The 23,284-nt window shown below is 40.3% G+C and overlaps 2 protein-coding genes across 14 annotated transcripts in view; both read left to right on the top strand.

Moving 5' to 3' along the window:
• rcbtb2 (regulator of chromosome condensation (RCC1) and BTB (POZ) domain containing protein 2) overlaps positions 1-3,040 on the top strand; it is a 36,241-nt gene extending 33,201 nt beyond the window's left edge. Inside the window, exon 12 of one of the 4 annotated variants that reach the window (XM_073862604.1) lies at positions 227-3,040. In XM_073862604.1, the coding sequence (XP_073718705.1) occupies positions 227-283 (57 nt within the window). In that variant the 3' untranslated portion in view covers positions 284-3,040. Of the gene's footprint in view, positions 1-199 lie in introns of all 4 variants that reach the window. The other 3 variants (XM_073862603.1, XM_073862601.1, XM_073862605.1) reach the window with 3 other exon arrangements.
• A 1,291-nt stretch (positions 3,041-4,331) lies between these two features.
• LOC129438813 (uncharacterized) lies at positions 4,332-21,140 on the top strand. 10 transcript variants are annotated; one of them, XM_073862837.1, is made up of 24 exons: positions 4,332-5,752; positions 6,834-7,386; positions 8,130-8,307; positions 9,853-11,628; positions 13,163-13,244; positions 13,549-13,618; positions 13,711-13,822; positions 13,913-13,983; positions 14,071-14,141; positions 14,270-14,451; positions 14,537-14,604; positions 14,698-14,826; positions 14,913-15,302; positions 15,465-15,593; positions 15,679-15,804; positions 15,966-16,076; positions 16,244-16,513; positions 16,681-17,094; positions 17,262-17,555; positions 17,720-18,037; positions 18,205-18,474; positions 18,640-18,909; positions 19,075-19,344; positions 19,506-21,134. In XM_073862837.1, exons 4-23 carry the CDS (start codon positions 11,340-11,342, stop codon positions 19,303-19,305), a joined length of 3,897 nt encoding a protein of 1,298 aa, XP_073718938.1. In that variant the 5' UTR covers positions 4,332-5,752; positions 6,834-7,386; positions 8,130-8,307; positions 9,853-11,339; the 3' UTR covers positions 19,306-19,344; positions 19,506-21,134. The 10 variants fall into 10 exon arrangements, 9 of the variants coding, with proteins under 9 accessions (XP_073718938.1, XP_073718941.1, XP_073718939.1 ...); XM_073862840.1 differs by lacking the exon at positions 4,332-5,752 and adding an exon at positions 5,759-5,916 and having other exon boundaries at positions 7,254-7,386; XM_073862838.1 differs by lacking the exon at positions 4,332-5,752 and adding an exon at positions 5,759-5,916.
• The last annotated feature ends 2,144 nt before the right edge of the window (positions 21,141-23,284 follow it).

The following is a 23,284-nucleotide window of genomic DNA, read 5'->3' as shown; positions in this document are numbered from 1 at the left end:
ACTCATGTGAACCTGTCAGTGTGTTGCTAAGCTAAGGGCATAATACTCAAGTAGGCATGATATAAGTACTAAAACACACAAAACAGTGTGTGAAATAGTTAAGGAGAAGCACATGGGTGGCCTAAAACGGCTGCCTAGGTGAACCGCTCATTAGGTTTTGGTACCGAGCCATAAACCCCTGTTATTTTTAGGTCTTTAGTGTTGGTTTTCTTTCTCATTGATTCAGTCCACCCACTCTTCATGTGCAGGATCTGGAGGAGTTCTGCTTCAAGTTTTGCGTTAACCACCTGACGGCCGTCACGCAGACACAGGCATTCACAGACATGGACCATGACCTGCTGAAGAACTTCATCAACAAAGCAAGTCGCCATGGGGCCTTCAAAAACTGAGAGAGATAACACGGAGGTCAAGGCTATAGAGAGGAATTCTGCACTGGCTTTGCATGTTACCTCAAATACTTCAGTTTTGGAAAAGATAAGCCACATTTCTGTTATTTGACCATGAAGATTTTGGCAAGCCTCTGCACTGGTTTTCATCTGTGGTCCAGTTTTTGTAAATCACACCATGTTGAGCCCTCCAGAACGGATGGATTTTAAAACAGTCCACCGTGGACCTGAAGAATATCAAATGCTTATAATGAAGGAGCTAAACATGAATCATGGGATCAGGTGTCGTATGTGTAAAGGATTCATAAACAAAAGGGAAAAACATTTCATGTAAGAGATGGCAGTATGTAATGCTGTCCTGAGTAGTGGTGACATTCGTTTGCATTATATTAACAGTATTTGTGGTTTGGAAGATTACATGTAGCCAAACAGGTTGTCCACATATTGTGTGCTGGACAGATTTATACTAAAAAGGCCAACAGATGAACCTTCTGTAGGCTTTTAAACATGTGTCATAGGATAACATTAATTATTTTCTATTTTATTCTGGCATTTGAAGGATATTTGTGGACCACAAAACCAGTTGTAAGTCGCCAGTTATTTGTAGCAATAGCCAATAATAAATTGTATGGGTCAAAATTAAATTTTTATGCCAAACATCATTATGATATAAGTTAAAGGTCATGTTCCATGAAGATATTTGTAAATATCCAAATGTAAATATATAAAACATGTTTTTATCATTAGTAATATGCCACGTTAAGGACACATTTAGAGGTGCTTTTACAAATTTTTTTGTTTGTTTGCACCTTCAGACTTTTCGGCCAAACATTGTCCAACATTAATGGAAGGCTTATTTATTCAGCTTTCACATTGTACCTTATGACTGGTTTTGTGCTTCAGGGTCACATTTTAAGGAATTGTCCACCCAAAAATGTTCTGTCACTAAAAATGTGTGTTTCTATAGTTATAGTTTATAAAAGACTAAATGAAGAGTTTGGTTCCAAAACGCAATAAATCCATTTTTACTAATTACAGTAAAAACAAGTTTTCTATACCAAGTTTTTTTTCCAAAATGCTATAAATCTATATTGAATCAATATATAAATGTGCATTCATCTTTGCCATATTATATTCATTTAGTTGACTAGTGGGATTAAAAAATAAACATGAATGGCATTAATCAAAACACTTACTTTGTCATATTAAGAACACTGTCATTGCTGCTGTTATACTTGGGACATCGTCGCTGGACTATTTTGACAGCGATCAGCTGTAAAATTGTTGGTCCTGCTCGATTTTTGTTGGCTTCGAGTAAAATAATGGAAAGTTTTTCATAAGATCAATGTGTTAGCATGACAGAAGCTTGATGCTGTCGGGAGAACAAGCAACAGCCGGCATTTTTTCTTCGCCTGAATGCATCTTGTAAATTATAAGATTTTGATGGTTTACGTTTCTTTTATGTCACAGAAAAGCACCACAGGTTTATCAGTGCTATCAAAATTACTATTTTGTTTTTGTTTGTTTGTTGATCACAAAGTACAAAGTAGATGTGGAAAATAGGATTTCGTGAGCGCCACCATTATTGTTTACAATGCGTGGAATGGTGCGCTGTGATTTGTTGAGTGGATTTATTGCATTCTGCAGAGAAGGAGGAGTGGTGTTTATCACGTTTTGGAAAAAAGGGAGAAAAACAACACGGTGGAAATCAGATTTTGTGTAAAATGAAGAATTTACTTTTTAATACTGACCTGACACAATACTGATTTTGTCTGTAACAATTGTTTATCACGTTTTGGAACTAAACTCTTCAAATTTAAGTCACTATTCACTGAAGAACTTTTCTCTCAGTGAGATTTTGTAAAGATTTTACTTTTATAAGAAAGACACAATCATGTTAAATTGTACAGAAATAGCTTTGAGACAAATCTTCTTTTACATTCCATGTAATAATGATATTGTTTGTGAATAATATAATAATAATAATCTTTATTGGTAACGCTTTACTTGAACGGGTGTTCATAAAACTAACATGACACCTTCATAATCATGACATGACACGTGTCATGAACATGAAGCCGATTTTATGCACATTTATGACAACTGTCATTAAGTATAATTTGTTCGGTAATGTCATTTTTGGTGCAAATATGACATTGTTTGAGATCTCTTTGTTATGACAACTTGGCATAAATCTGTCATAAACGTAGCAGAATAATTATCAAACTTAAGAAACTACCTAGCTTTATGCGTTAACATTACATTTAAATGTCATTAAGTGTTAATACTGTCAAATAATTTTAAAAACCTTAACAAAATGCCAAATACATAAAAAACTGACAACTAACAGAACTTGTTCTTCCTCACACAGAGGGTTCTGAAATTTTCTATCATAGAAGAAAAAACTAACAAGAAATTTAATGTATTTAATGTAATTTACTATTTTTCCAGCGATATGGAACCTGCATTATAGTACTGTTTTTATTTAATTTTAGGTGAATCGGTCTCCAAATGCAATAAAATATAATTTTATCAATTTTATTTATTATTATTATTATTAGCTATTATTAAATGATTCATTTTATTTGTTAAACACATGAAGGAAACTTAACCTATTAAAATTATATTAAGGGACAAGTTGGGTGTTTTGCACTTGGGGTCCTGTTTTCGGATTGTTTGTGATGAGGTGGAACGGTTTTGACTGAAGTTTCGACTTATTTTTTACCACTGTAGTGGAGGTCAAGAAAAATATTCATGACGCTGTTATAAAACTATATGACAGAGTATTAACACTAAATGACATTTAAATGACAAATTAAATTTGTATCACTGGTAAAAAAGTGGTCAGTTATGTTGTCATGATAAGTTTTGATGTATTGGTTTATGTCAAGTTGTCGGGACGGGGACATCTCGAGCAATGTCATCTTTGCATTAAAAATGACATAATTGAATGAATGACACTTATAAACGTCTATAAAATCTCCTTCATGTTCATGGCACGTGTCATGTCATGATTATGAACACCCCTTCAAGTAAAGTGTTCCTGCTTCATTTTATATATAGGGACTTTCAATGCTACTCCTCAAAGCGGTTTACATGTAAGAACCAAGATAAAAATAACAGTAAATACAATAATAATGCCCAAAGCAAAAAAGCAACAACAAAATAATGATATAAAGGTCATATTTTTCATTTTTGGGTGAATTATTCCTTTTTAAGTACTAATATATCATGTTAGAGCAGTATATCATGATTTTACATATATTTAACAAAAACTAATGTTTTTTACTGACAGTAATGTTACATTTAAGTCTTTCTGTTTATTAGTATTGTTATTATTTTAAATATGTTAAAGCTTAATATCTATGTTTCTGTCAGGTCATATTTTAACAAGCACTAACATGATGTTCGCTGTGCCATTGTTACTGCGGACCGTTCAGTTGGCAAATGGTGCCGTCTGGTGGTGTTTACTGATATTTTTATTAACTTTAACAGATTGATTGACATATGATGGGTTGATCTCATAAAGCTTGTTAAGAACATGTCCGGGTCATATTTAATTTCGTCTTGACAAGATAATTTACATTAAGTATTGCGATAATGATGTATAAGGATACATTGATGATTTATTTAATATGAAGCAGAAATGTGAATTATGAGAGTCACAAACAAATTTAAAAGTAAAACATATTTTCCCCATTAGATTTAAGGGCATGTTTTATTGAGATTAACAATAAAAGCGTTGTTCTAGTTTGAGTCCAACCAATGTAATTTTGCAATTGCACTCATTTTGGTGGACTTTAATAGAGCCCAACATTTGGTGCTTGACTTAACACTTGGCAGTTTTTTTTCAACTTTGTTTCAGGGGACTGTGAACGATCCCGGGCGAGGCGTGGGGGTCTTGTCTGGTGAGGCGATTGTCATTTTTGACAAGAAAAGTAGAAGGTGTCCACTTTTGAACCACAACTTCTCGTCTAGATACGGTCGTGATGCTTGATGTGACCCCACTCAATACATCATGACGTCAAGAGGTCACAGAAGACGAACGCGAAACTCCGCCCCAGTGTTTACATGTGTTGAAAGAGGACCGTTCCGACGTTGTTGTATGTCAACTGATACTAATTAATCTCTTTGTGTCAGTTTATTGTTTACAATGGTCTGCAAATGTGCGTTTTATATATGTAACACGTGACCTCCCTACGTCACTACGCATTTACGTTAGGTCGCGCTGGACCGGACCTAGACGAGAAGATGTGGTTTGAAAGAGCATATTTTTTATTTTTGTCAAGGATGGCGGTCGTTTCGCTGGGTGGGACCCTTGTGCCTCGTTTGGGATTGTTTGTAGACCTTTCAAACTCCGTTGAAAGGAACTGTTACATGTTGAGTTGGGTATTGAATGTTGGGCTCTATTAAAGTCCATTAAAATGAGAAAAATCCTGCAATGTTTTCCTCAAAAATCATAATTTCTTCTCGACTGAACAAAGAAAGACATCAACATTTTGGATGACATGGTGGTGAGTAAATTATCTGGATTTTTCTTTTAAGAAAATGGACTAATCCTTTAACCATAAACCACGCAAACACATTTATTATACCAAATACACAAAATAACCTTGTTTTAGTCATGAAATAGGTGCTCTTTAAGTGAGACAACAATCTGAACAGAGCACTGTTTACTCATTTCGTGCATTTATCGAAAAACAATAGATGTCAAGCCCTGGTTGGAACTCTATAATTATTAACGTTTGATTTAACCTATGTAATTCAAATGATGTATAACGAATAAGTAACAAAAGCAGAAATCTATTAAGACATTACCTTTTTGTTGTTTGTTTACTGACCTGTCAATCCTTTTTCATCATCATAACTTTGGTTAACATTACATGTGTGGCTGTAGATAACTTTCTGAAGACAATTTAAAAAGGCAATAGTTAATAAATGCTGAATTGGTCAAATATACATTGTTGTATTTCTACCATTTTGATCTTATTTAGGCATTTATGACTTGAGGGAAATTTAGTAAACTGATGTTTCAAATCAAATATTAATTTATTTATGACAGCTAGTAATTTTGTAAAGATCTTTATTACAATATTTATTTATTTATATAATAAAGATTTAATACATTTATTTCGTAACGCGCTTAAACCTACTGAGCGCAAGGGAGTGCAGCCAACAAACACATTCAGGTGTGTTTGACTTAACACCGCAGATGCGCAGATGGCACGTGGTATGACATCAAAGTACCGCGAGAGTCATAAGAAAGCCCCGGAAACGGTTTGAACACGCGGTACTTTGATGTCACGCGCAGATCCGCGTCGAGAGAGATGCGTGGGCTGCCTGCACTCAACGTTGCGTTCATTCAGGTGTAAGCTCATTCGGTTTTTTGCAGATTCAGGGTGTCGTGTCGAACGATTGCAAAACGTTTTATTGTTCTTTTCCAACTCGATTTTTGACATCGTGTGATTTAACTAACTAACTAACGTTAGTTGGAGGTTCCAACGGGTGAAGCAACGGTGCTGACTGCGGAGTAAGGCAACAATTTTAAAAGAAAATATGTTATGCATGCACGTTAGTCGATCAACAGAATGATCGTCGTATATTAATGTTATTTACTTGATTTAAACCTTATTAACGTTTATCAATGCAATGCTATCAAGGCCGCTGCAAAGTCCCGAAGCCACGTTTTAACGCCTTACTTTTCAGCGCTGGTGGGGATAAACCATAGACCGTAAAAAAATAAACCAGCCAGTTTAATTGAGTTAATGTCTCAAACCTTCCCCGCCCCGACTTGGTTAAGTTAAGTTCTTATGATCTGTAAAATGGCCCGTAGCCTATGTAGGCATAACGTTACTGTAAGTCAGGCCTGTTTTTTAAACCATTCAAAACCGTTAACATTGTTTTATTAAAGCGGTTTCATCATTTAATTTATTAATTGTTTTAGTTATATTAGTAATATCTTAACCAAAATTATACTATTACAAAATGAAAGGGAACGTAATGTGTACAAACATTTTATTACTTAACGTTACAGGTTATTAATGAAAATATTTGCGAAGAAAAAAAATATTGTGGTCACGTGACTTAAAAATGACCTCGCGCCACGACGTAGGGTGTTTCTCAAACGGAAAGCTACTTCATTTTAAAATTATTTTCCTTTTTTTAATAATAAGAAATACAAGTACAGTCAGGGGGTACATTATACAAATATCCAAAACATAAGGCTGCGTCCTAGGAGGGCTGCATATGTCTCGGCTGCTACGTCATCAAGTATCGTCGAAGGACATCTCAATCTGCTTGTTTTCTTTTTTGTTGTTTTAATTTAATCACGTAAGGTTAAACTGCTCATGTTGTAAAGACTTTTATTCACTGTACTGCAGTATTGGAATTTTGTAATACCCTTTTTTGTAGTGATGCATTGCTTATTTTCAACTTCTCTCTTTAAAGTTTTCATGCCATGACCACTGGGGCGGAAACCATTATAATGTTGCCATGGACACCAAACTAATCCATCTCATTTTAGCTTTTGAGAAGGACTCTAACATCGAAATCTCAGAAGGACACGTCTAAGATGGCCACCTGTAGAACCGTCAACTTACCCCATACTTTAACCTGAATGAAGGGATCAACACTTTATCTTATACCTTAATTGTTAGATGGGTGTTCACAAAAAAAAAATTCTCGTCTACCCAGGAAAAAGTCACTGCTTGGGTTCTGCTGTCATAAAGCATCCTTTTTTACATTTGTTGCATTTGGCAATATCGTCAAAAGATTCTGAAAGAAATAAGTTTCCTAAATTTTAAAGTATTAAACTTTTATTATTGTTTATTTAAAGTGTCTTTTATTCTGCTTACCTAACTCATGCAGAAATCTGGCTTGATGTTTGATCCACCTGTTAGCTGGCTCTGATGCTTGATAGTCTTCTTCATCCTCTGAATCAAGGCCAGCATGAGTGGTCTTCTGAAGACCATCATTATGCTACAGTTGTCTCTACTATGAGGTAAATCTTTTTTAACTGCAACATTGATGACTGTATATTCTATACAGAGAATTTAACTGTACCAGGATAAAAGAAAGTCTGCAGCCCAGAAATTAACACTGGGTCCAAAAAGTAACACAGGGTCTTTTTCCTCTGTTACGGACTGGAGGGCAGCTGTGTTGCGAATTGCAGCTGTAACATGTCGGATGAGTCTGGTTGGTTTTCAAAGGGGCCGACCACACCAAACGCGTTTATAGCAGTTGCAGGTGCCTTTTTTGGAAATAGGAGAGGACAGATAAAAAAATTATTAATTATTTGATCTAGGGCTCATTAGATCTAGTTCAATCAACACCCTCACCATGCTCTCCAGCTTTAGGTGCTCAGACCTGTTTTTCTAATCAAACAATACAAGGACAGATGTTTTAGCATGATGCCTTCGTGGCATGAAAGATCCAAATCTTCGTTTAAACCCAAATGGGATATGATCTTTAAATAAAAGTGCATCACATTTAATTGATTACAACCATAATATTGAACTTTAATGTATAAGTGTTGAGAAAGTATTGAATTCTAACTGTGGTGGAGATATCAAAAACTCTTACAAAGAGACATTTTGGGTTTATTATTTAAAGACCATGTCCACTTTTGATCTTGATTTTGATCTTTTATGTTTTTCATAGTTTTGTTTTTCTTTATGTGCAATTAATATAAACAATATACTTTGTCTGATGTGACGATGTTCCTATTGTGTTATGTTGTTACAGACAGAACTGAACTGGAGACTGTGAAAAAAAGCTGTGTTCGAAACAACTTAAAAGTTGGATTTTATCAACCTCAAACCCGAAAGAACGGCAAACTAAGTTGGGTATCCGACCTCTCAACTTGGGACAGATCGATCAACACCGACCTCAGCAAGATGTGTCATTTGACATCGCAGACAAGGTGTGGCTAGCCTTTCACAGCCTTACATGAACCGCAAACAAACTTTAAACTATTACAGCACGTAATATATATGAACATGAATGTTAAAATATCCAGTAACTGTTTTCGGCCATAATTGGCACAAGTGCCCGAACCTCTGACGTCTTATGTGCTTAACATGCAAATGTGATACGTGATTGACTGGAACGAATTGAGGTCGGAGGCAGGATATATAATGACATAACATCCAAAATCCGAGTTGTCTGTAATGCAGCATATTTATATCACCTGATTATCACCTCCATGTTTTTAACACAATCATTGATTAATCACATGGATGAAGGCAGCAAGTAGACATTTGTCCTTATATCTCCAAAATAAAAATATATCAATCTATATATATTTAATGTAAAAAAAAACATTAGACTGTGTTAGATAAATGTGCTCTTGAAAGTCAGTTCAAGTGAACGAATGGTAATGTTTATGAAAATTGAATTTTTGTCCCTGTTGCAAACTAACCCCACACAGAATATGAAGAATAGGCAGAACTGTGGTATTATGCTGCGTTTACACCAACCGCGGTAGAGGCGTGAAGCGCGAGTGATTTCAATGTTAAGTCAATGTGAAGACACGTTGACACGCATATGGATGTCTCATGGCGCGGATGGGGCGTTTGGCGCGGAAGATGCGTTTCCGCCATATTCGCGCGTCTAGTTTGCGCGAATTTAGCGTCTGCCGCTGTATGCACGAATGGTGCTTTTGGAGCTTTTTGTGCATTTTGTGTTTGACGCGAATTGCCGGCTGATGCCCGAGTTGAAAATTTTTTACTTTGGCGTAACTTTGCGCCGCGTTATCCAATCAGGAGCCTGCTTGCTGCTGTGGTGGCAGCCCCGCCCGGAGCCACTTATTCAACATGAAGTAATGCTTGATATTGTCCGTGAGTAGTCACCTGGAGCTATACGACACAAGTTCTTATTTCTATAGAGACAGGAATAAAAAGGACCTTGCTTGGAAGAGTGTCAGTGCGGACATTGGGCAACCTGGTAAGTCGTAATACACATTTCACTTTTGAGTCACGTGACGTTTATCGACCCGCGCCGTTTATCGACCCGCGCCGTTTATTATCCCCCTATAGTAAGGTTACCAAATACAAACTAGTAACTCTATCGATAAATCCACGATCAACATCAGTCATCTTGCAAACAGACAACCGCATAGCACTTGCCCCTCCCACAAGAAGCGGAGTTTGCCTCTGACCTGCTTGCTTTTTGCTCGTCTACTCCGCTCTACACGCGCGAATGCATTCAAACTGTTCATGCGGCAAACTAGGCGTGATTTGACGCCTGAAACACGGTTGGTGTAAACGTACCATTAAGCTAGCCCTAAAATTTTGTGAGAATCTTGATGTATCAAACTTGATGTAAACAAACAGGTTTGTTTGCATGTAATTGCATTATTATTAATTTGGGGTTGGTAGTCCAAAGTTGATTTGTGAGAAATATTTCAATGTTTCTGATACAATAAATTTTTTAGCATCTTTTTAAATCCTTTCTCTTCTTCATGCAGCATTTAGGATGAACCACTCTGATCTGCTAAGATGCACAGATTCAACTCTGACCCAGCATCATCCCCACATCTCATCAGCCATCAGTTTCATGTAATGTCTGTCAATTGCATTTCTATAACAACTTAATTTAAAATTTGAGACGTTTGTTGTGTAAAACAGGGCTTTTCATTCCACAACCTATTAGACAAGTGTAATCTAGCCTAGACCCACTAAATTTTTTTTAAATAGGGGTAAAACACATTTGTTCTCTTTCAGTCATTTTATTTTCTATTTCATAATGTAAAATACATACAAGTTTATTTGCAATACCAAAATATTTTGATATATTTTATCAAAACCATTTTCACTTTTCAGGCATCCCTCCTCCTCCCCATCTCCTCCTTCACTGCTCTCTTACTTCTACTGTGCAGTTCTTTTGTAGGGGGGTTGAAACAGTAAATTGTAAATTAAAGTTGCATTTAAGTCTTGTGTAACAGTCTCCCTTATTTGTGACTATATTCACGATGTAACATGGTACTTTCAGCACTTACTACATTACAGTGTTTTAATGCTTTTTAGTTTTATTATATATTCATTCGCTTTGAATGAATTCCCTCTTGATCTAGAACTTTTAGAGTCTAAAATGTAAAGTGTCATGATCAGCTCTGGGTCTTGTGCAGTGATATAATGAACAGATGGTAAATGTCATGGTTTTGCAGTATATTGGGCTCTGGATGTAATGAACAGTCAGCACATAGGTTTCATAAATTTAATTTGGTAAATAAACTTGTCAGAAAAATGCATGGTGTGATACTGGACAATACCTGGTCAAATGAATACATGTATAATGTGTTTCCACATTTGTATAAGGTTTCTTTATCTATTAGAAAACAGCGCAGAGACTGCGGTGAATTATTGGTTACAGTGTATTTGTTAAAATGTTACCAGTAAGATTATGTAGACCCCTTTCCGTGTAAAATGTAGTTTCTTTGAGTACCTTTACGTGTTTTATTATTCTGAACTTAAAGCAAAACGCAATTTAAATGCAGGTGCCCCCTCTTACATATTACTACAAAATATGCAAGTGGAACTGGACTAAATGCATCTACATAAGGGCCTGATTCCATGTTTCTGCATTACACGTGATATGATATATAGTGTGTATAATAATAATATTTTGTGCATGCAAATAAAAGTCAAACTCTTTAAAACTGTGGCAAATTATATGCATTAGATATATTTTTTAAATCTTTTTGTTTGTGGTCAATACAATAAACAAGAAAATGTATTTTATTGGGGTAAATAGTTTGTCACACTCTGCACAGCGTTATTAGCGTCCACATTGTGATGTCACTCACGGTAACCGTGACAGAGCGCTTTGGTGATTATTTCGTCACTTGAGATCCCTATATAAGTCCGCGCGAGTTACCATAGTTTCGTGGGTTTGTTGTTAGGCGAGTGCTGTTGATTTTGATAGCGACTTTTTGTTAGCGATTTTTCTTTTACTATGAAGAGTTATCGAGGACCAAGTGGGCCCGCTGCGGTCAGTCCGCCATTCTTTGGCGGGCTGATCGCGCGGGTCTTATTTGGTCTCTTTAATTGGTTTGGGAGCGTCTTGCGCTTTTTTGGGTTCGCGCGGCCCGAGACAAGCGACAACGGGGAGGAACTCGGTGAACCGGAGGGAGCTTTCGGACCTTGTAGCGAGCGTCCACCGATGCTCGCTGTGGGGTCCGAGGTGAACCCGGTTCATCGTGTTGAATGCCCCGTTTTGACACCTGACACCGCGCTGGAGACCTGTAAGTAAACTAATTTCTTCTGTTATTAACTATACAGTAAAACGAGATGTGTTTATTATATTTGTGCTGATCAGAGTTTGACATGAACTGTAAGTGAGTCAGTATCCTGCTGAAAAAACCAGCTCTAGCTAGTCTTCCAGCATGGTCATAGTTGGTTTATCATGCTGGTTCGTTTTGAACACTTTTTTTGGCTGGTTTTAGTTGGTCAGGATGATATTAGTTGGTTTAAGATAGTCAGGCTGGCTGGTTTTTATCTGTGTAACGTTAACTTGTCTGAATGGAAATTAAATTAATATAAACTTGTGTATCAGATTATAAAGATATTGTGATTTTTGTAATTGTTTTGTTATTTATTATAGAAATGCAGTGTTTGTTTTATTTGTACGGTATTCTCTGTTCAAATTTATAACCCAAATACTTGTTAAAAATGAAAGTTGATTATATTTGTTCATACAATTATAGTGAATGTATTTCTTCAGACAATAATTTAATCAAATTTTAGTCAGGGCATGCTACAGACTCATGCTATAATTTATTTGTGAAACCAGTTTTATCATTTGGATTTAGACTCCTCTCAGATATATTATATCATTAGCAACTAGAATTATTTAAAGGTGCAGTGTGTCAATTTTAGCGGCGTCTAGTGGTGAGGTTGCGAATTGCAACCAACGGCTCAGTCCACTGCTCACCCCTTGCTCTTAAAATGCATACGCTATGGTAGCCGCCACCGGAAAAACATGTCACCGTCTGAGACAACTTAGTAAAAAAGTTTGTCCGTTAAGGGCTTCTGTAGAAACATGGTGGCACAAAATGGCGACTTCCTCGTAAGGGGACCCTCTGTGTTTGTAGATAAAACGCCTCATTTCTAAGGTAATAAAAACAACGGTTCATTATGAAAGATCTTTATACACCACTGATAATATAGTTTTGTATATTATTTTGCATTTCTGTCAAGAGATCCTTCTAAAAATTACACACTGCACCTTTAAGCTACATTACCCCAAAATGACAGCGTGGACAGCAATTTCAGGAACCCGTGCAAAATGCTCAATGTTATAATGAAAATTGAATATAAATTATAAAAATGACTTGTTTTTTTTATTAAAATACTTGTTCCGGACGATAAGAAAAATCAAAAAGTTTTAAAAATGATGTCATTTATTCACTTTTAACACTCACTAAAGTTAGCTAAGCAGTGTCTGGGGCATGCCAAAATCGCATACATTCAATCAAAAACATATTTCAAGAGATCATTGTACTTGAATGTACGTAAATGTTTGGTCATTTATAAATGAACCTCAGAATTTCATTATTTTGGATTATATTTGTGATGACTCTGAGGACAGCAAAAGGCACTTTATAGTGAAATTGACTGTAAAACTCTGTTGTTAATGTTGTTGACATTGAATGTCCTTCTCACACCTGTCTGAATCTCATATGGACACTTCTGGACAATATACAGGAAGAAAGAACTATCTTGTTGTTTTCCTTTACTCTTGTACTGTAAAACTTATGAACTGCTTTTCATATACAGGTCCAGATGCCCAACCCCGAAGACCTCTCATGAGGTTTTCGGAGCGGATGTCTGGGACAGTAAACGGCTGTCGCACTAAAAGGTAACATAAAACATTCACAGTAAATAATATAAAGAATAATCAGTTGAAATTCATGAACTTGTTAATGCAGGGGTACCCAAACTGGGTCGTGGAGGGTGTGTGTCCTGCAGGGTTTAGCTCCAACTCGCCCAGTTTCTAGTTAGTATGCTTATTAAGATGTGTTTGATTAGGGTTGGAGCTAAACTCTGCAGGACACACAACCTCCACGACCGAGTTTGGGTACCCCTGTGTGATAATGTCAGTGGGCTTGTAATGATTCAGATGAGTGCTGAAGGAAACGTTTGTTTTTTCTTTGTTATTACAGACCTTCATTTCGGAGTACTGCACGATCTCTGAGAGTGACTCCTCAAATGCGTCCCACTTGTGGTTCACAGGTTAGAGTTTACCAGAGCCCTGATCATAACTAGTGCAAAGTAACTAAAGTAGTTGAATGCATATATTAATTCTCTGTTTGTTGCATTTACAGCCCAGTCGGACACATTTTGGGGAGTTCACACCAAGGCCGTTGCATGCTCGAAGTGATTGTTCTTTAGTTGAGTCCCGTAATGTCTCCACAAATTGTCAAGCTAGGGGAATGCGTAAGTTTTACATTTTGTGATACATATTTATTTACATTTGAGGGCTTCACAATTGTTCTTAAACTTGTAATTTTTGTTCTTGCTTATCAGGTTTTGTATACCCTAAGCTTGTCCTCCGTCGTCTGGACCCTGGCAGGATTCGCTCTGCTGACATCGCGCAGGTTCAAATTTAATCATACCTAAAGCCAATTTTAAGTTAAAAGTAGTTTAATGATAATTTGTTAATTCTCAGTTTGTTATATTTACAGCGGCCTGTCAGAGAGAGGTATGAGGAGGTGGGAGTGACCGTTAGACGTGTAACACCCAGATCTAACGCTTCGTGAGTTCAGCTATTATTAACCTTTTGTTTTATTAATCATTTGCCATATTTGTTTTAGCCGTGTTTATTAAAACAAATATGTAAACAGCAATTGTGTAGTCCTTGAATAATTGTATGTTTATATATAGACCTGTACGTCCTCTCATACACCCGGGACCTGTCTGGGTTACACAGCGACGTCGAGGTTATCATGTGGCTCCTACTGTACAGGCACGTATACCACCGAGAGTGCCTGTACGTAGTAGAGCCGCCTTAATGGAGGACACATCTAGCGATGGGTCCTCCAGACCACTTCTGGCAGAGGAAATCTGTAAGTTATAAAAAAATTCATTTCAATTACCAAGCAGTGCTATCAGTTTTTCTTATATGCACAATTGTTTTTAAAATCTTATCAGCTTCTGCACAGCCTGAGCATCCTCAGGCCCTGGAACCTGGCAGGAGTCTGTCTGTGGTTGTGTCACAGGTTAGAGTTTTACTTTTACCAGATCTCTGATCATGACTAATGACAATTTTAAGTAGTCTACATGCATTTTTCCTGTTTTTTTAATATCTACAGCAGAAACCTGTCATGGTTGTGCGTCCTCTGGGCCGGCGTACACGTTGGGGTCGTGTCGCACCGGCTCAGCAGGTCCAGCCTTCGCCCGCTTGGCAGTTCCGGGCTTTACCTTATGCTGCTGTATCACTGGTAAAGTTTTACTAGAGCTTCGATCATAACTAGTGCCAATTATAAGTAGTCTACATGCATTTTTTCCTATTTCCTTTTATTTACAGCCGAGTTTTACAAGCAGCGGACAGGAGAAACCTGTCCAGGTGGTGCGTCCTCTGGGCTGGCCTACACTCGAGGGTCATGTCGCACCAGCTCGGCAGGGCCGGAGCCCGCCCGCTCGGCAGGACCGGAGCCCGCCCGCTCGGCAGGACCGGAGCCCGCCCGCTCGGCAGGACCGGAGCCCGCCCGCTCGGCAGGACCGGACACCGCCCGCTCGGCAGGACCGGACACCGCCCGCTCGGCAGGACCGGACCCCGCCAGCTCTGCAGGACCGGAGCCCGCCCGCTCGGCAGGACCGGAGCCCGCCCGCTCTGCAGGACCGGACCCCGCCAGCTCTGCAGGACCGGACCCCGCCAGCTCTGCAGGACCAGACCCCGCCAGCTGCTGTCTCACAGGTAGAAATTTACCACAGCTCTGATCATAACTAGTGCCAATTTAAAGTGAAGTAATTTAATGTGCATGTTTAAATATTTTTTTGTTTTAACCTCTACCAAGAGCTCTGATCATGACTAATGCCAATTGTAAGTAGTCTACATGCATTGTTTTTGTTTTTACAGCAGAAACCTGTCATGGTTGTGCGTCCTCTGGGCCGGTTCACACTTGAGGGTTGTGTCGCACCGGCTCAGCAGGTCCAGACCCTGCACCCTCAGCGGTTCCTGCCTCCACGTAGCGCTGTTGTCTCACTGGTAGGAATTTTCCTGATCTTTGATCATAACTACTGCCAATTTTAAGTGGTCTAAATTCATTTTTCCTATTTCCTTTAATTTACAGCCGAGTTTTACAAGCAGAGGTAAGGACAAACCAGTCCAGGTTGTGCGTCCTCTGGGCTGGCCTACACGTGAGGAGCGTGTTGTGCCCACTCGGCAGGACCGGACCCCGCACACTGCTGTCTCACAGGTAGAAATTTACCATAGCTCTGATCATAACTAGTGCCAATTTTAGGTTACAAGTAATTTAATGTGCATGAATTAAATATCTGTTTTAACTAATGTCAATTTATATTTGAATTGTTGTGTTATATGCATGCATTAAATCTCTGTCTGTTGTTAACCTCTCAGCTAGTCCAAATCCCGCCCGCCCGGCAGGACCGGACCCCGCCCGCCCGGCAGGACCGGACCCGGACCCCGCCTGCTCGGCAGGACCGGACCCCGCACGCTGCTGTCTCACAGGTAGAAATTTACCATCGCTCTGATCATAACTAGTGCCAATTTTAAATTAAGAAGTAATTTAATGTGCATGTATTAAATATCTGTTTGTTTTAACTAATGTTAATTTATATGTGAATTGTTGTGTTATATGCATGCATTAAATCTCTCTCTGTTTTTTAACCTCTCAGCTAGTCCAGATCCCGCCTCCTCGGCAGGACCAGATCCCGCCCCCTCGGCAGGACCAGATTCCGCCCCCTCGGCAGGACCAGGCCCCGCCCGCTCGGCAGGACCAGATCCCGCCCCCTCAGCAGGACCAGATCCCGCCCCCTCGGCAGGACCAGGGCCCGCCCGCTCGGCAGGTCCAGGCCCGACCGCTCAGCAGGACCAGACCACTACCGTACGGCAGGTCCAGACCCCGGCCGCCCGGCAGGTCTAGCCCTTTCCCGCTGGTCTCACAGGTAGAAATTTACCATCGCTCTGATCATAACTAGTGCCAATTTTCAGTTAAGAAGTAATTTAATGTGCATGTATTAAATATCTGTTTGTTTTAACTAATGTTAATTTATATGTGAATTGTTGTGTTATATGCATGCATTAAATCTCTCTCTGTTTTTTAACCTCTCAGCTAGTCCAGATCCCGCCCCCTCGGCAGGACCAGATCCCGCCCCCTCGGCAGGACCAGGCCCCGCCCGCTCGGCAGGACCAGGCCCCGCCCGCTCGGCAGGACCAGGCCCCGCCCGCTCGGCAGGACCAGGCCCCGCCCGCTCGGCAGGCCCAGGCCCCGCCCGCTCGGCAGGACCAGATCCCGCCCGCTATGCAGGACCAGATCCCGCCCCCTCGGCAGGACCAGATCCCGCCCCCTCGGCAGGACCAGATCCCGCCCGCTCGGCAGGACCAGATCCCGCCCCCTCGGCAGGGCCAGGGCCAGCCCGCTCGGCAGGTCCAGGCCCGACCGCTCGGCAGGACCAGACCACTACCGTACGGCAGGTCCAGACCCCGGCCGCCCGGCAGGTCTAGCCCCTTCCCGCTGGTCTCACAGGTAGAAATTTACCATCGCTCTGATCATAACTAGTGTCAATTTTAAGTTAAGAAGTAATTTAATGTGCATGTATTAAATATCTGTTTGTTTTAACTAATGTTAATTTATATGTGAATTGTTGTGTTATATGCATGCATTAAATCTCTCTCTGTTTTTTAACCTCTCAGCTAGTCCAGATCCCACCCCCTCGGCAGGACCAGGCCCCGCCCGCTCGGCAAGACCAGGCCCCGCCCACTCGGCAGGTCCAGATCCCGCCCCCTCAGCAGGACCAGATCCCGCCGCCTCGGCAGGTCCAGGCACCGCCCCCTCGGCAGGTCCAGGCACCGCCCCCTCGGCAGGTCCAGGGCCCGCCCGCTCGGCAGGTCCAGTCCCGACCACTCGGCAGGACCAGACCACTACCGTACGGCAGGTCCAGACCCCGGCCGCCCGGCAGGTCTAGCCCTTTCCCGCTGGTCTCACAGGTAGAAATTTACCATCACTCTGATCATAACTAGTGTCAATTTTAAGTTAAGAAGTAATTTAATGTGCATGTATTAAATATCTGTTTGTTTTAACTAATGTTAATTTATATGTGAATTGTGTTATATGCATGCATTAAATCTCTCTCTGTTTTTTAACCTATCAGCTAGTCCAGATCCCACCCCCTCGGCAGGACCAGGCCCCGCCCGCTCGGCAAGACCAGGACCTGCCCACTCGGCAGGTCCAGATCCCGCCCCCTCAGCAGGACCAGATCCCGCCCCCTCGGCAGGTCCAGGCACCGCCCCCTCGGCAGGTCCAGGCACCGCCCCCTCGGCAGGTCCAGGCACCGCCCCCTCGGCAGGTCCAGGGCCCGCCCGCTCGGCAGGTCCAGTCCCGACCACTCGGCAGGACCAGACCACTACCGTACGGCAGGTCCAGACCCCGGCCGCCCGGCAGGTCTAGCCCTTTCCCGCTGGTCTCACAGGTAGAAATTTACCATCGCTCTGATCATAACTAGTGTCAATTTTAAGTTAAGAAGTAATTTAATGTGCATGTATTAAATATCTGTTTGTTTTAACTAATGTTAATTTATATGTGAATTGTTGTGTTATATGCATGCATTAAATCTCTCTCTGTTTTTTAACCTCTCAGCTAGTCCAGATCCCACCCCCTCGGCAGGACCAGGCCCCGCCCGCTCGGCAAGACCAGGCCCCGCCTGCTCGGCAGGTCCAGATCCCGCCCCCTCAGCAGGACCAGATCCCGCCGCCTCGGCAGGTCCAGGCACCGCCCCCTCGGCAGTTCCAGGGCCCGCCCGCTCGACAGGTCCAGTCCCGACCGCTCGGCAGGACCAGACCACTACCGTACGGCAGGTCAAGACCCCGGCCGTCCGGCAGCTCTAGCCCTTTCCCGCTGGTCTCACAGGTAGAAATTTACCATAGCTCTGATCATAACTAGTGCCAATTTTTAGTTAATTTAAGTTAAATTTAATGTACATGTATTAACTATCTATTTGTTTGAACTAATTTTATTTGTGAATTGTTGTGTTGTATGCATGCATTAAATCTCTTTCTGTTTTTAACCTCTCAGCTAGTCCAGATCCCGCCCCCTTGGCAGGTCCAGATCCCGCCCCCTCGGCAGGTCCAGGCCCCGCCCCCTCGGCAGGACCAGATCCCGCCCCCTCGGCAGGACCAGATCCCGCCCCCTCGACAGGACCAGGCCCCGCCCGCTCGACAGGTTCAGGCCCGACCGCTCGGCAGGACCAGATTCCGACCGCTCGGCAGGACCAGATTCCGACCGTACGGCAGGTCCAGACCCCGGCCGCCCGGCAGGTCTAGCTCTTTCCCACTGGTCTCACAGGTAGAAATTAACCATAGTTCTGATCATAACTAGTGCCAATTTTAAGTTAATTTAAGTTCAATTTAATGTGCATGTATTAACTATCTGTTTGTTTTAACTAATTTTATTTGTGAATTGTTGTGTTATATGCATGCATTAAATCTCTGTCTGTTTTTAACCTCTCAGCTAGTCCAGATCCCGCCCCCTCGGCAGGTCCAGGCCCCGCCCCCTCTGCAGGACCAGATCCCGCCCACTCGGCAGGACCAGATCCTGCCCCCTCGGCAGGTCCAGATCCCGCCCCCTCGTCAGGTCGAGGCCCCGCCCCCTCGGCAGGTCCAGGCCCGACCGCTCGGCAGGAACAGACCAGGACCGCTCGGCAGGTCCAGACCACGACCTTACGGCAGGTCTAGACCCTGACCGTTCGGCAAGTCTAGCTCTTGCCCGCTGGTCTCACAGGTAGAAATTTACCATCGCTCTGATCATAACTAGTGCCAATTTTAAGTTAAGAAGTAATTTAATGTGCATGTATTAAATATCTGTGCATTTTAACTAATTTTATTTGTGAATTGTTGTGTTATATGCATGCATTAAATCTCTGTCTGTTTTTAACCTCTCAGCTAGTCCAGATCCCGCCCCTCGGCAGGTCCAGGCCCCGCCCCCTTGGCAGGACCAGATCCCGGCCTCTCGGCAGGACCAGGCCCCGGCCTCTCGGCAGGACCAGATCCTCCCCGCTGGCTCAGCAGACAAGTTTTGTCAGAGAAGACAAAAAAAATGAAGCAACCCCCCATCCTGAAATACAAATTAAATATTATGTACACACCTGAAACTTGAGATTATTGGTTAACAAGTATTTAAAACTGAGATCTGGGTTTGTTTTTAATACTTTGATTACTCAGTAAGCTGGATTTTATTGTTAATACTTTTCTTTGATCTATTTGAATCTTAAAATCTCATCCTGTAGTTGTTGTCAATCAACAAATTTAAATGTTAAAACCTCTTCGGGGACCAGGCTTAGTTGACCAGAAATGAGAGCTTTATAATCGAGGTGATAGGGGAAGTCTGTCACAGCTTTGTCCTCTCCATGTTTATAAGAGTAATCTGTTGAGGATGCTGTGATATGAATGTGTGTAAACTTATAAATTAGAAAAATGTAAATGTTAAAAAATTGGACTTCTCAATTCTTCTATAATAGTAACAGTAAACAGGATAGATTACAGATGAGTACAGTGAACAAGCTTAAAATACAGGTATACAATTCAACATAACATTTAACATTATTGTCATAACTAAGCACCAGTTGCAATAACATTAACTAATAAGCAGACGTCATGAGTTGCAGGATTTCTTCCCCATGGTTCCCAAATGGCCACAGACAGACAGACAGACAGACAGCTGTATAACTGAATACTGTATAACTCTATAACCTCCAGCAATGAAGAAGATTCAAAGAAAGAAAGGAAGAAGTGTTATACAGTGAATTATTAACATGTTTTGTTAGTTGATTTATTTGCATTATTTTTTAAAGTTTATTTTGTACATTGTTTATCTCTATTGAATGACCTTCCTTTGTTAGGGAGTCAGACACACTTGATCAGTCAGATCGAGACTCGTCTGTTTAACCAAGCGTTCACCTGATTTATTACCTAAACATGTTTATGCTTCAATAGTGAGCTTGACCTAAACCAAACACACATCTATCTTACTGTAAAACTTGTACATTATATATCAGCAGCCTCCAAACTAACATCAGTTTGTTTTGTCTGCATGTCTCATGCTTTTGTTTCCAGACTCAGCTCCGGTTCAGCGTGATGCTCAATGATGACTGCAGCCATCAACCAGAAGCAATGAAATCTGTGATGATCAAAACCTTCAACTTTGCATCCCAGGATCTGTCGCCGATGACTGTAACGGCATTGCATTCATTTTTGTCATCTTACTTTCGTCTGAGAGGGATTTCTACATTCGGCCGCATAAAGATATTCAGAAATTGATAATGAGCTTTTAATTGACACTGGTGTTGTGTGTATACTGTCTTGTTTTAAATGAATCTCTCTGTTCTGTTTAAGTATGGGTGCATACTTAAGTATTTACAGTATTTTAATGTAAAAATATGTTTATGTTTCTATTATTTTCACAGATGCATCGATGCGAGTAAGTGAAGCAACTGTGAGGATGAGACGGTCCACATGCTCCTGAACTGTGATGCAGAAACACAATGAGTGGATCCATCTGTCTCTGACCACAAAATCACATTGATATAGGAACACAACAGGTCGGTTTATCCTAGTCCCAGACTAAAATGCAGATTTTTTTCTGACATCTCTACATATATCAGTGCCATTGTTTTGTCTCAAGAATAGTTTTTTTTACTATTTAAATGTCCTAATATAACTAAACCTAGTCCTGGTTTAATCTAAATGCTTTCCAGGAAACTGCCCCTAAAAGTCTAACACTGTTCAGCTATCTCACAAACCTCAATACTGTATAAACTTCGACACAGTTTAATTCAAAGTTTTTACTTAAAATGTATCATTTCTATTTTTGACTTAAATGATATTTAGTTTTGGTCATATTTTTGTCAACTAACTACATATCAGAACATTTTATTTGATTAAGTGGCAGTTTTCCGGAGAGGGTTTAGATTAATCCAGGACTAGGTCTTAGTTGTATTAAGACATTTAAGAATTTTTTACAAACATACCATACAAAATAACAATACTGTTGTGCATCTTGAGACAAAACAAAGGCACTGATATATGTTAAGATGTGTCAATACAAGAGGTTTTTAAATGAAGGCAGCTCAAACATGCATTGTAGTCTGGGACTGAGACCTATCCAAGAAATCACCCCTAAATATCTACAGTATCTAACAGGTGGGTTTAGTGTAACAGTCCTGTCTCGTGTTTCCCCTGTCCATGTCTCTTATTTTGAAGTCTTGTTGTTGTCTGCCATGTTTGTAGTCTTTTGTAGTTCTTTTGTTGTATTGGTCCATGTTTGATTGTCTCCCTAGGTGTGTCTTGTTTCCTTGTTACCCAGGTGTATATATTGCCCTTGTGTTTCAGTTGTCCTTTGTGGAGTACTGTGATGTTGTTTCTGTTATGATTGGTTTGGATTATCTTGTTTTATTTTGTTATAATAAACTTTACCTGCACTTGGATCTGCTGCCTACTCTCATCATTACATTTAGTGCATTTAGGCCTGTTTAAAGAGTAACTAAACCCTTAACCAACTTTTTTTAGTTAATGATCTGTAAGAATGATGGTTTATTAGTGCTGTTCATTGATTTTAGTAAGTTTTTTGACATTTGGGTATAAAGTGTTTCAATACTACAATATATGGTGTAAAAACGTCTGAGTGCTGCCCTCTTCAGGTTGAACGGTGGCTACTGCAGTTGGATTTTCCTATTGGATGTTGGGTCCAAAAAGTAACTCGTGACGTAAGCAGGTTCAAGCTCACCACGCCCTTATTATGATCTCACCACACACTTGGTACGAGCTTAGTTCTTCCCCTCTATCTCCGTTGGGATCTGCCCACTTTTCTTGCATTTTTCAAATATTGCCAGTGGGTGGAGTCAGGGTCTGACCAGGGGTTTAGTTACGCTTTAATGAAATTATTGATTTGACGTCAATTCATTTTAATTCTGGAGCGCGCACACACACACAAACACACACACACAGTTTTTTGAATGACATTTTATTCATGTTTAAACACTTAGACATTCAACAAATGCATGAACAAGTTTATATAAATAAAGTAGATTATTGTAAATAACTTGAATATTAACTTTGGTTAATTTTGGGTAAACAAACAAATATTAAAACATTTGAGCCATATAAGAATAGTTCAGATGTATTTATATGATCAGCTGTGCATCTTGACATCAGAGGTGGGTTGTAATGAATTACATTTACTTGAATAAATATTTTTGGTAGTACTTTTAGAGTATATTTAAGGATGGGTACTTTTACTTAAGTACATTTCTAGAAAAAAATACTTTTATTTTGCTACATTTGGTGGCGTTACTCTGCTACTGTCAAATGGTAATAATTAATAAATATCAATATAGCCTAGAGCCAGCAATATATTTTTGGTCTCTGTAGTGGACAATAGTTTCTGAAATGGTATGTCAAGTACAGTTTGTTTAATCTATTTGACTCCTACTGTCCTGTGAAGAGGACATCCTGGGCTTTCTAGTAATACCATATTTTTGGGGACGTGTCTTACACGGCAAACAAACTTTTTTCAAAATAATGACAATTGCAATTTTCAAATTTTTTGCCAACAAGGGTAGTAAGAAATACTTTTTTTGCAGATAACATGTTTTCGTGATAATTATCAATTGTTTTTTTTAACATGAGAGTCTAGACTTAAAATTTAGCAGTATTTCAGAAATGTA

The sequence above is a fragment of the Misgurnus anguillicaudatus genome, chromosome 24 (assembly GCF_027580225.2).
Source record: "Misgurnus anguillicaudatus chromosome 24, ASM2758022v2, whole genome shotgun sequence".
Lineage (NCBI taxonomy): Eukaryota > Metazoa > Chordata > Actinopteri > Cypriniformes > Cobitidae > Misgurnus > Misgurnus anguillicaudatus.
Note: the sequence above shows the minus strand (reverse complement) of the source record. Positions and strands in the feature narration are given on the sequence as shown.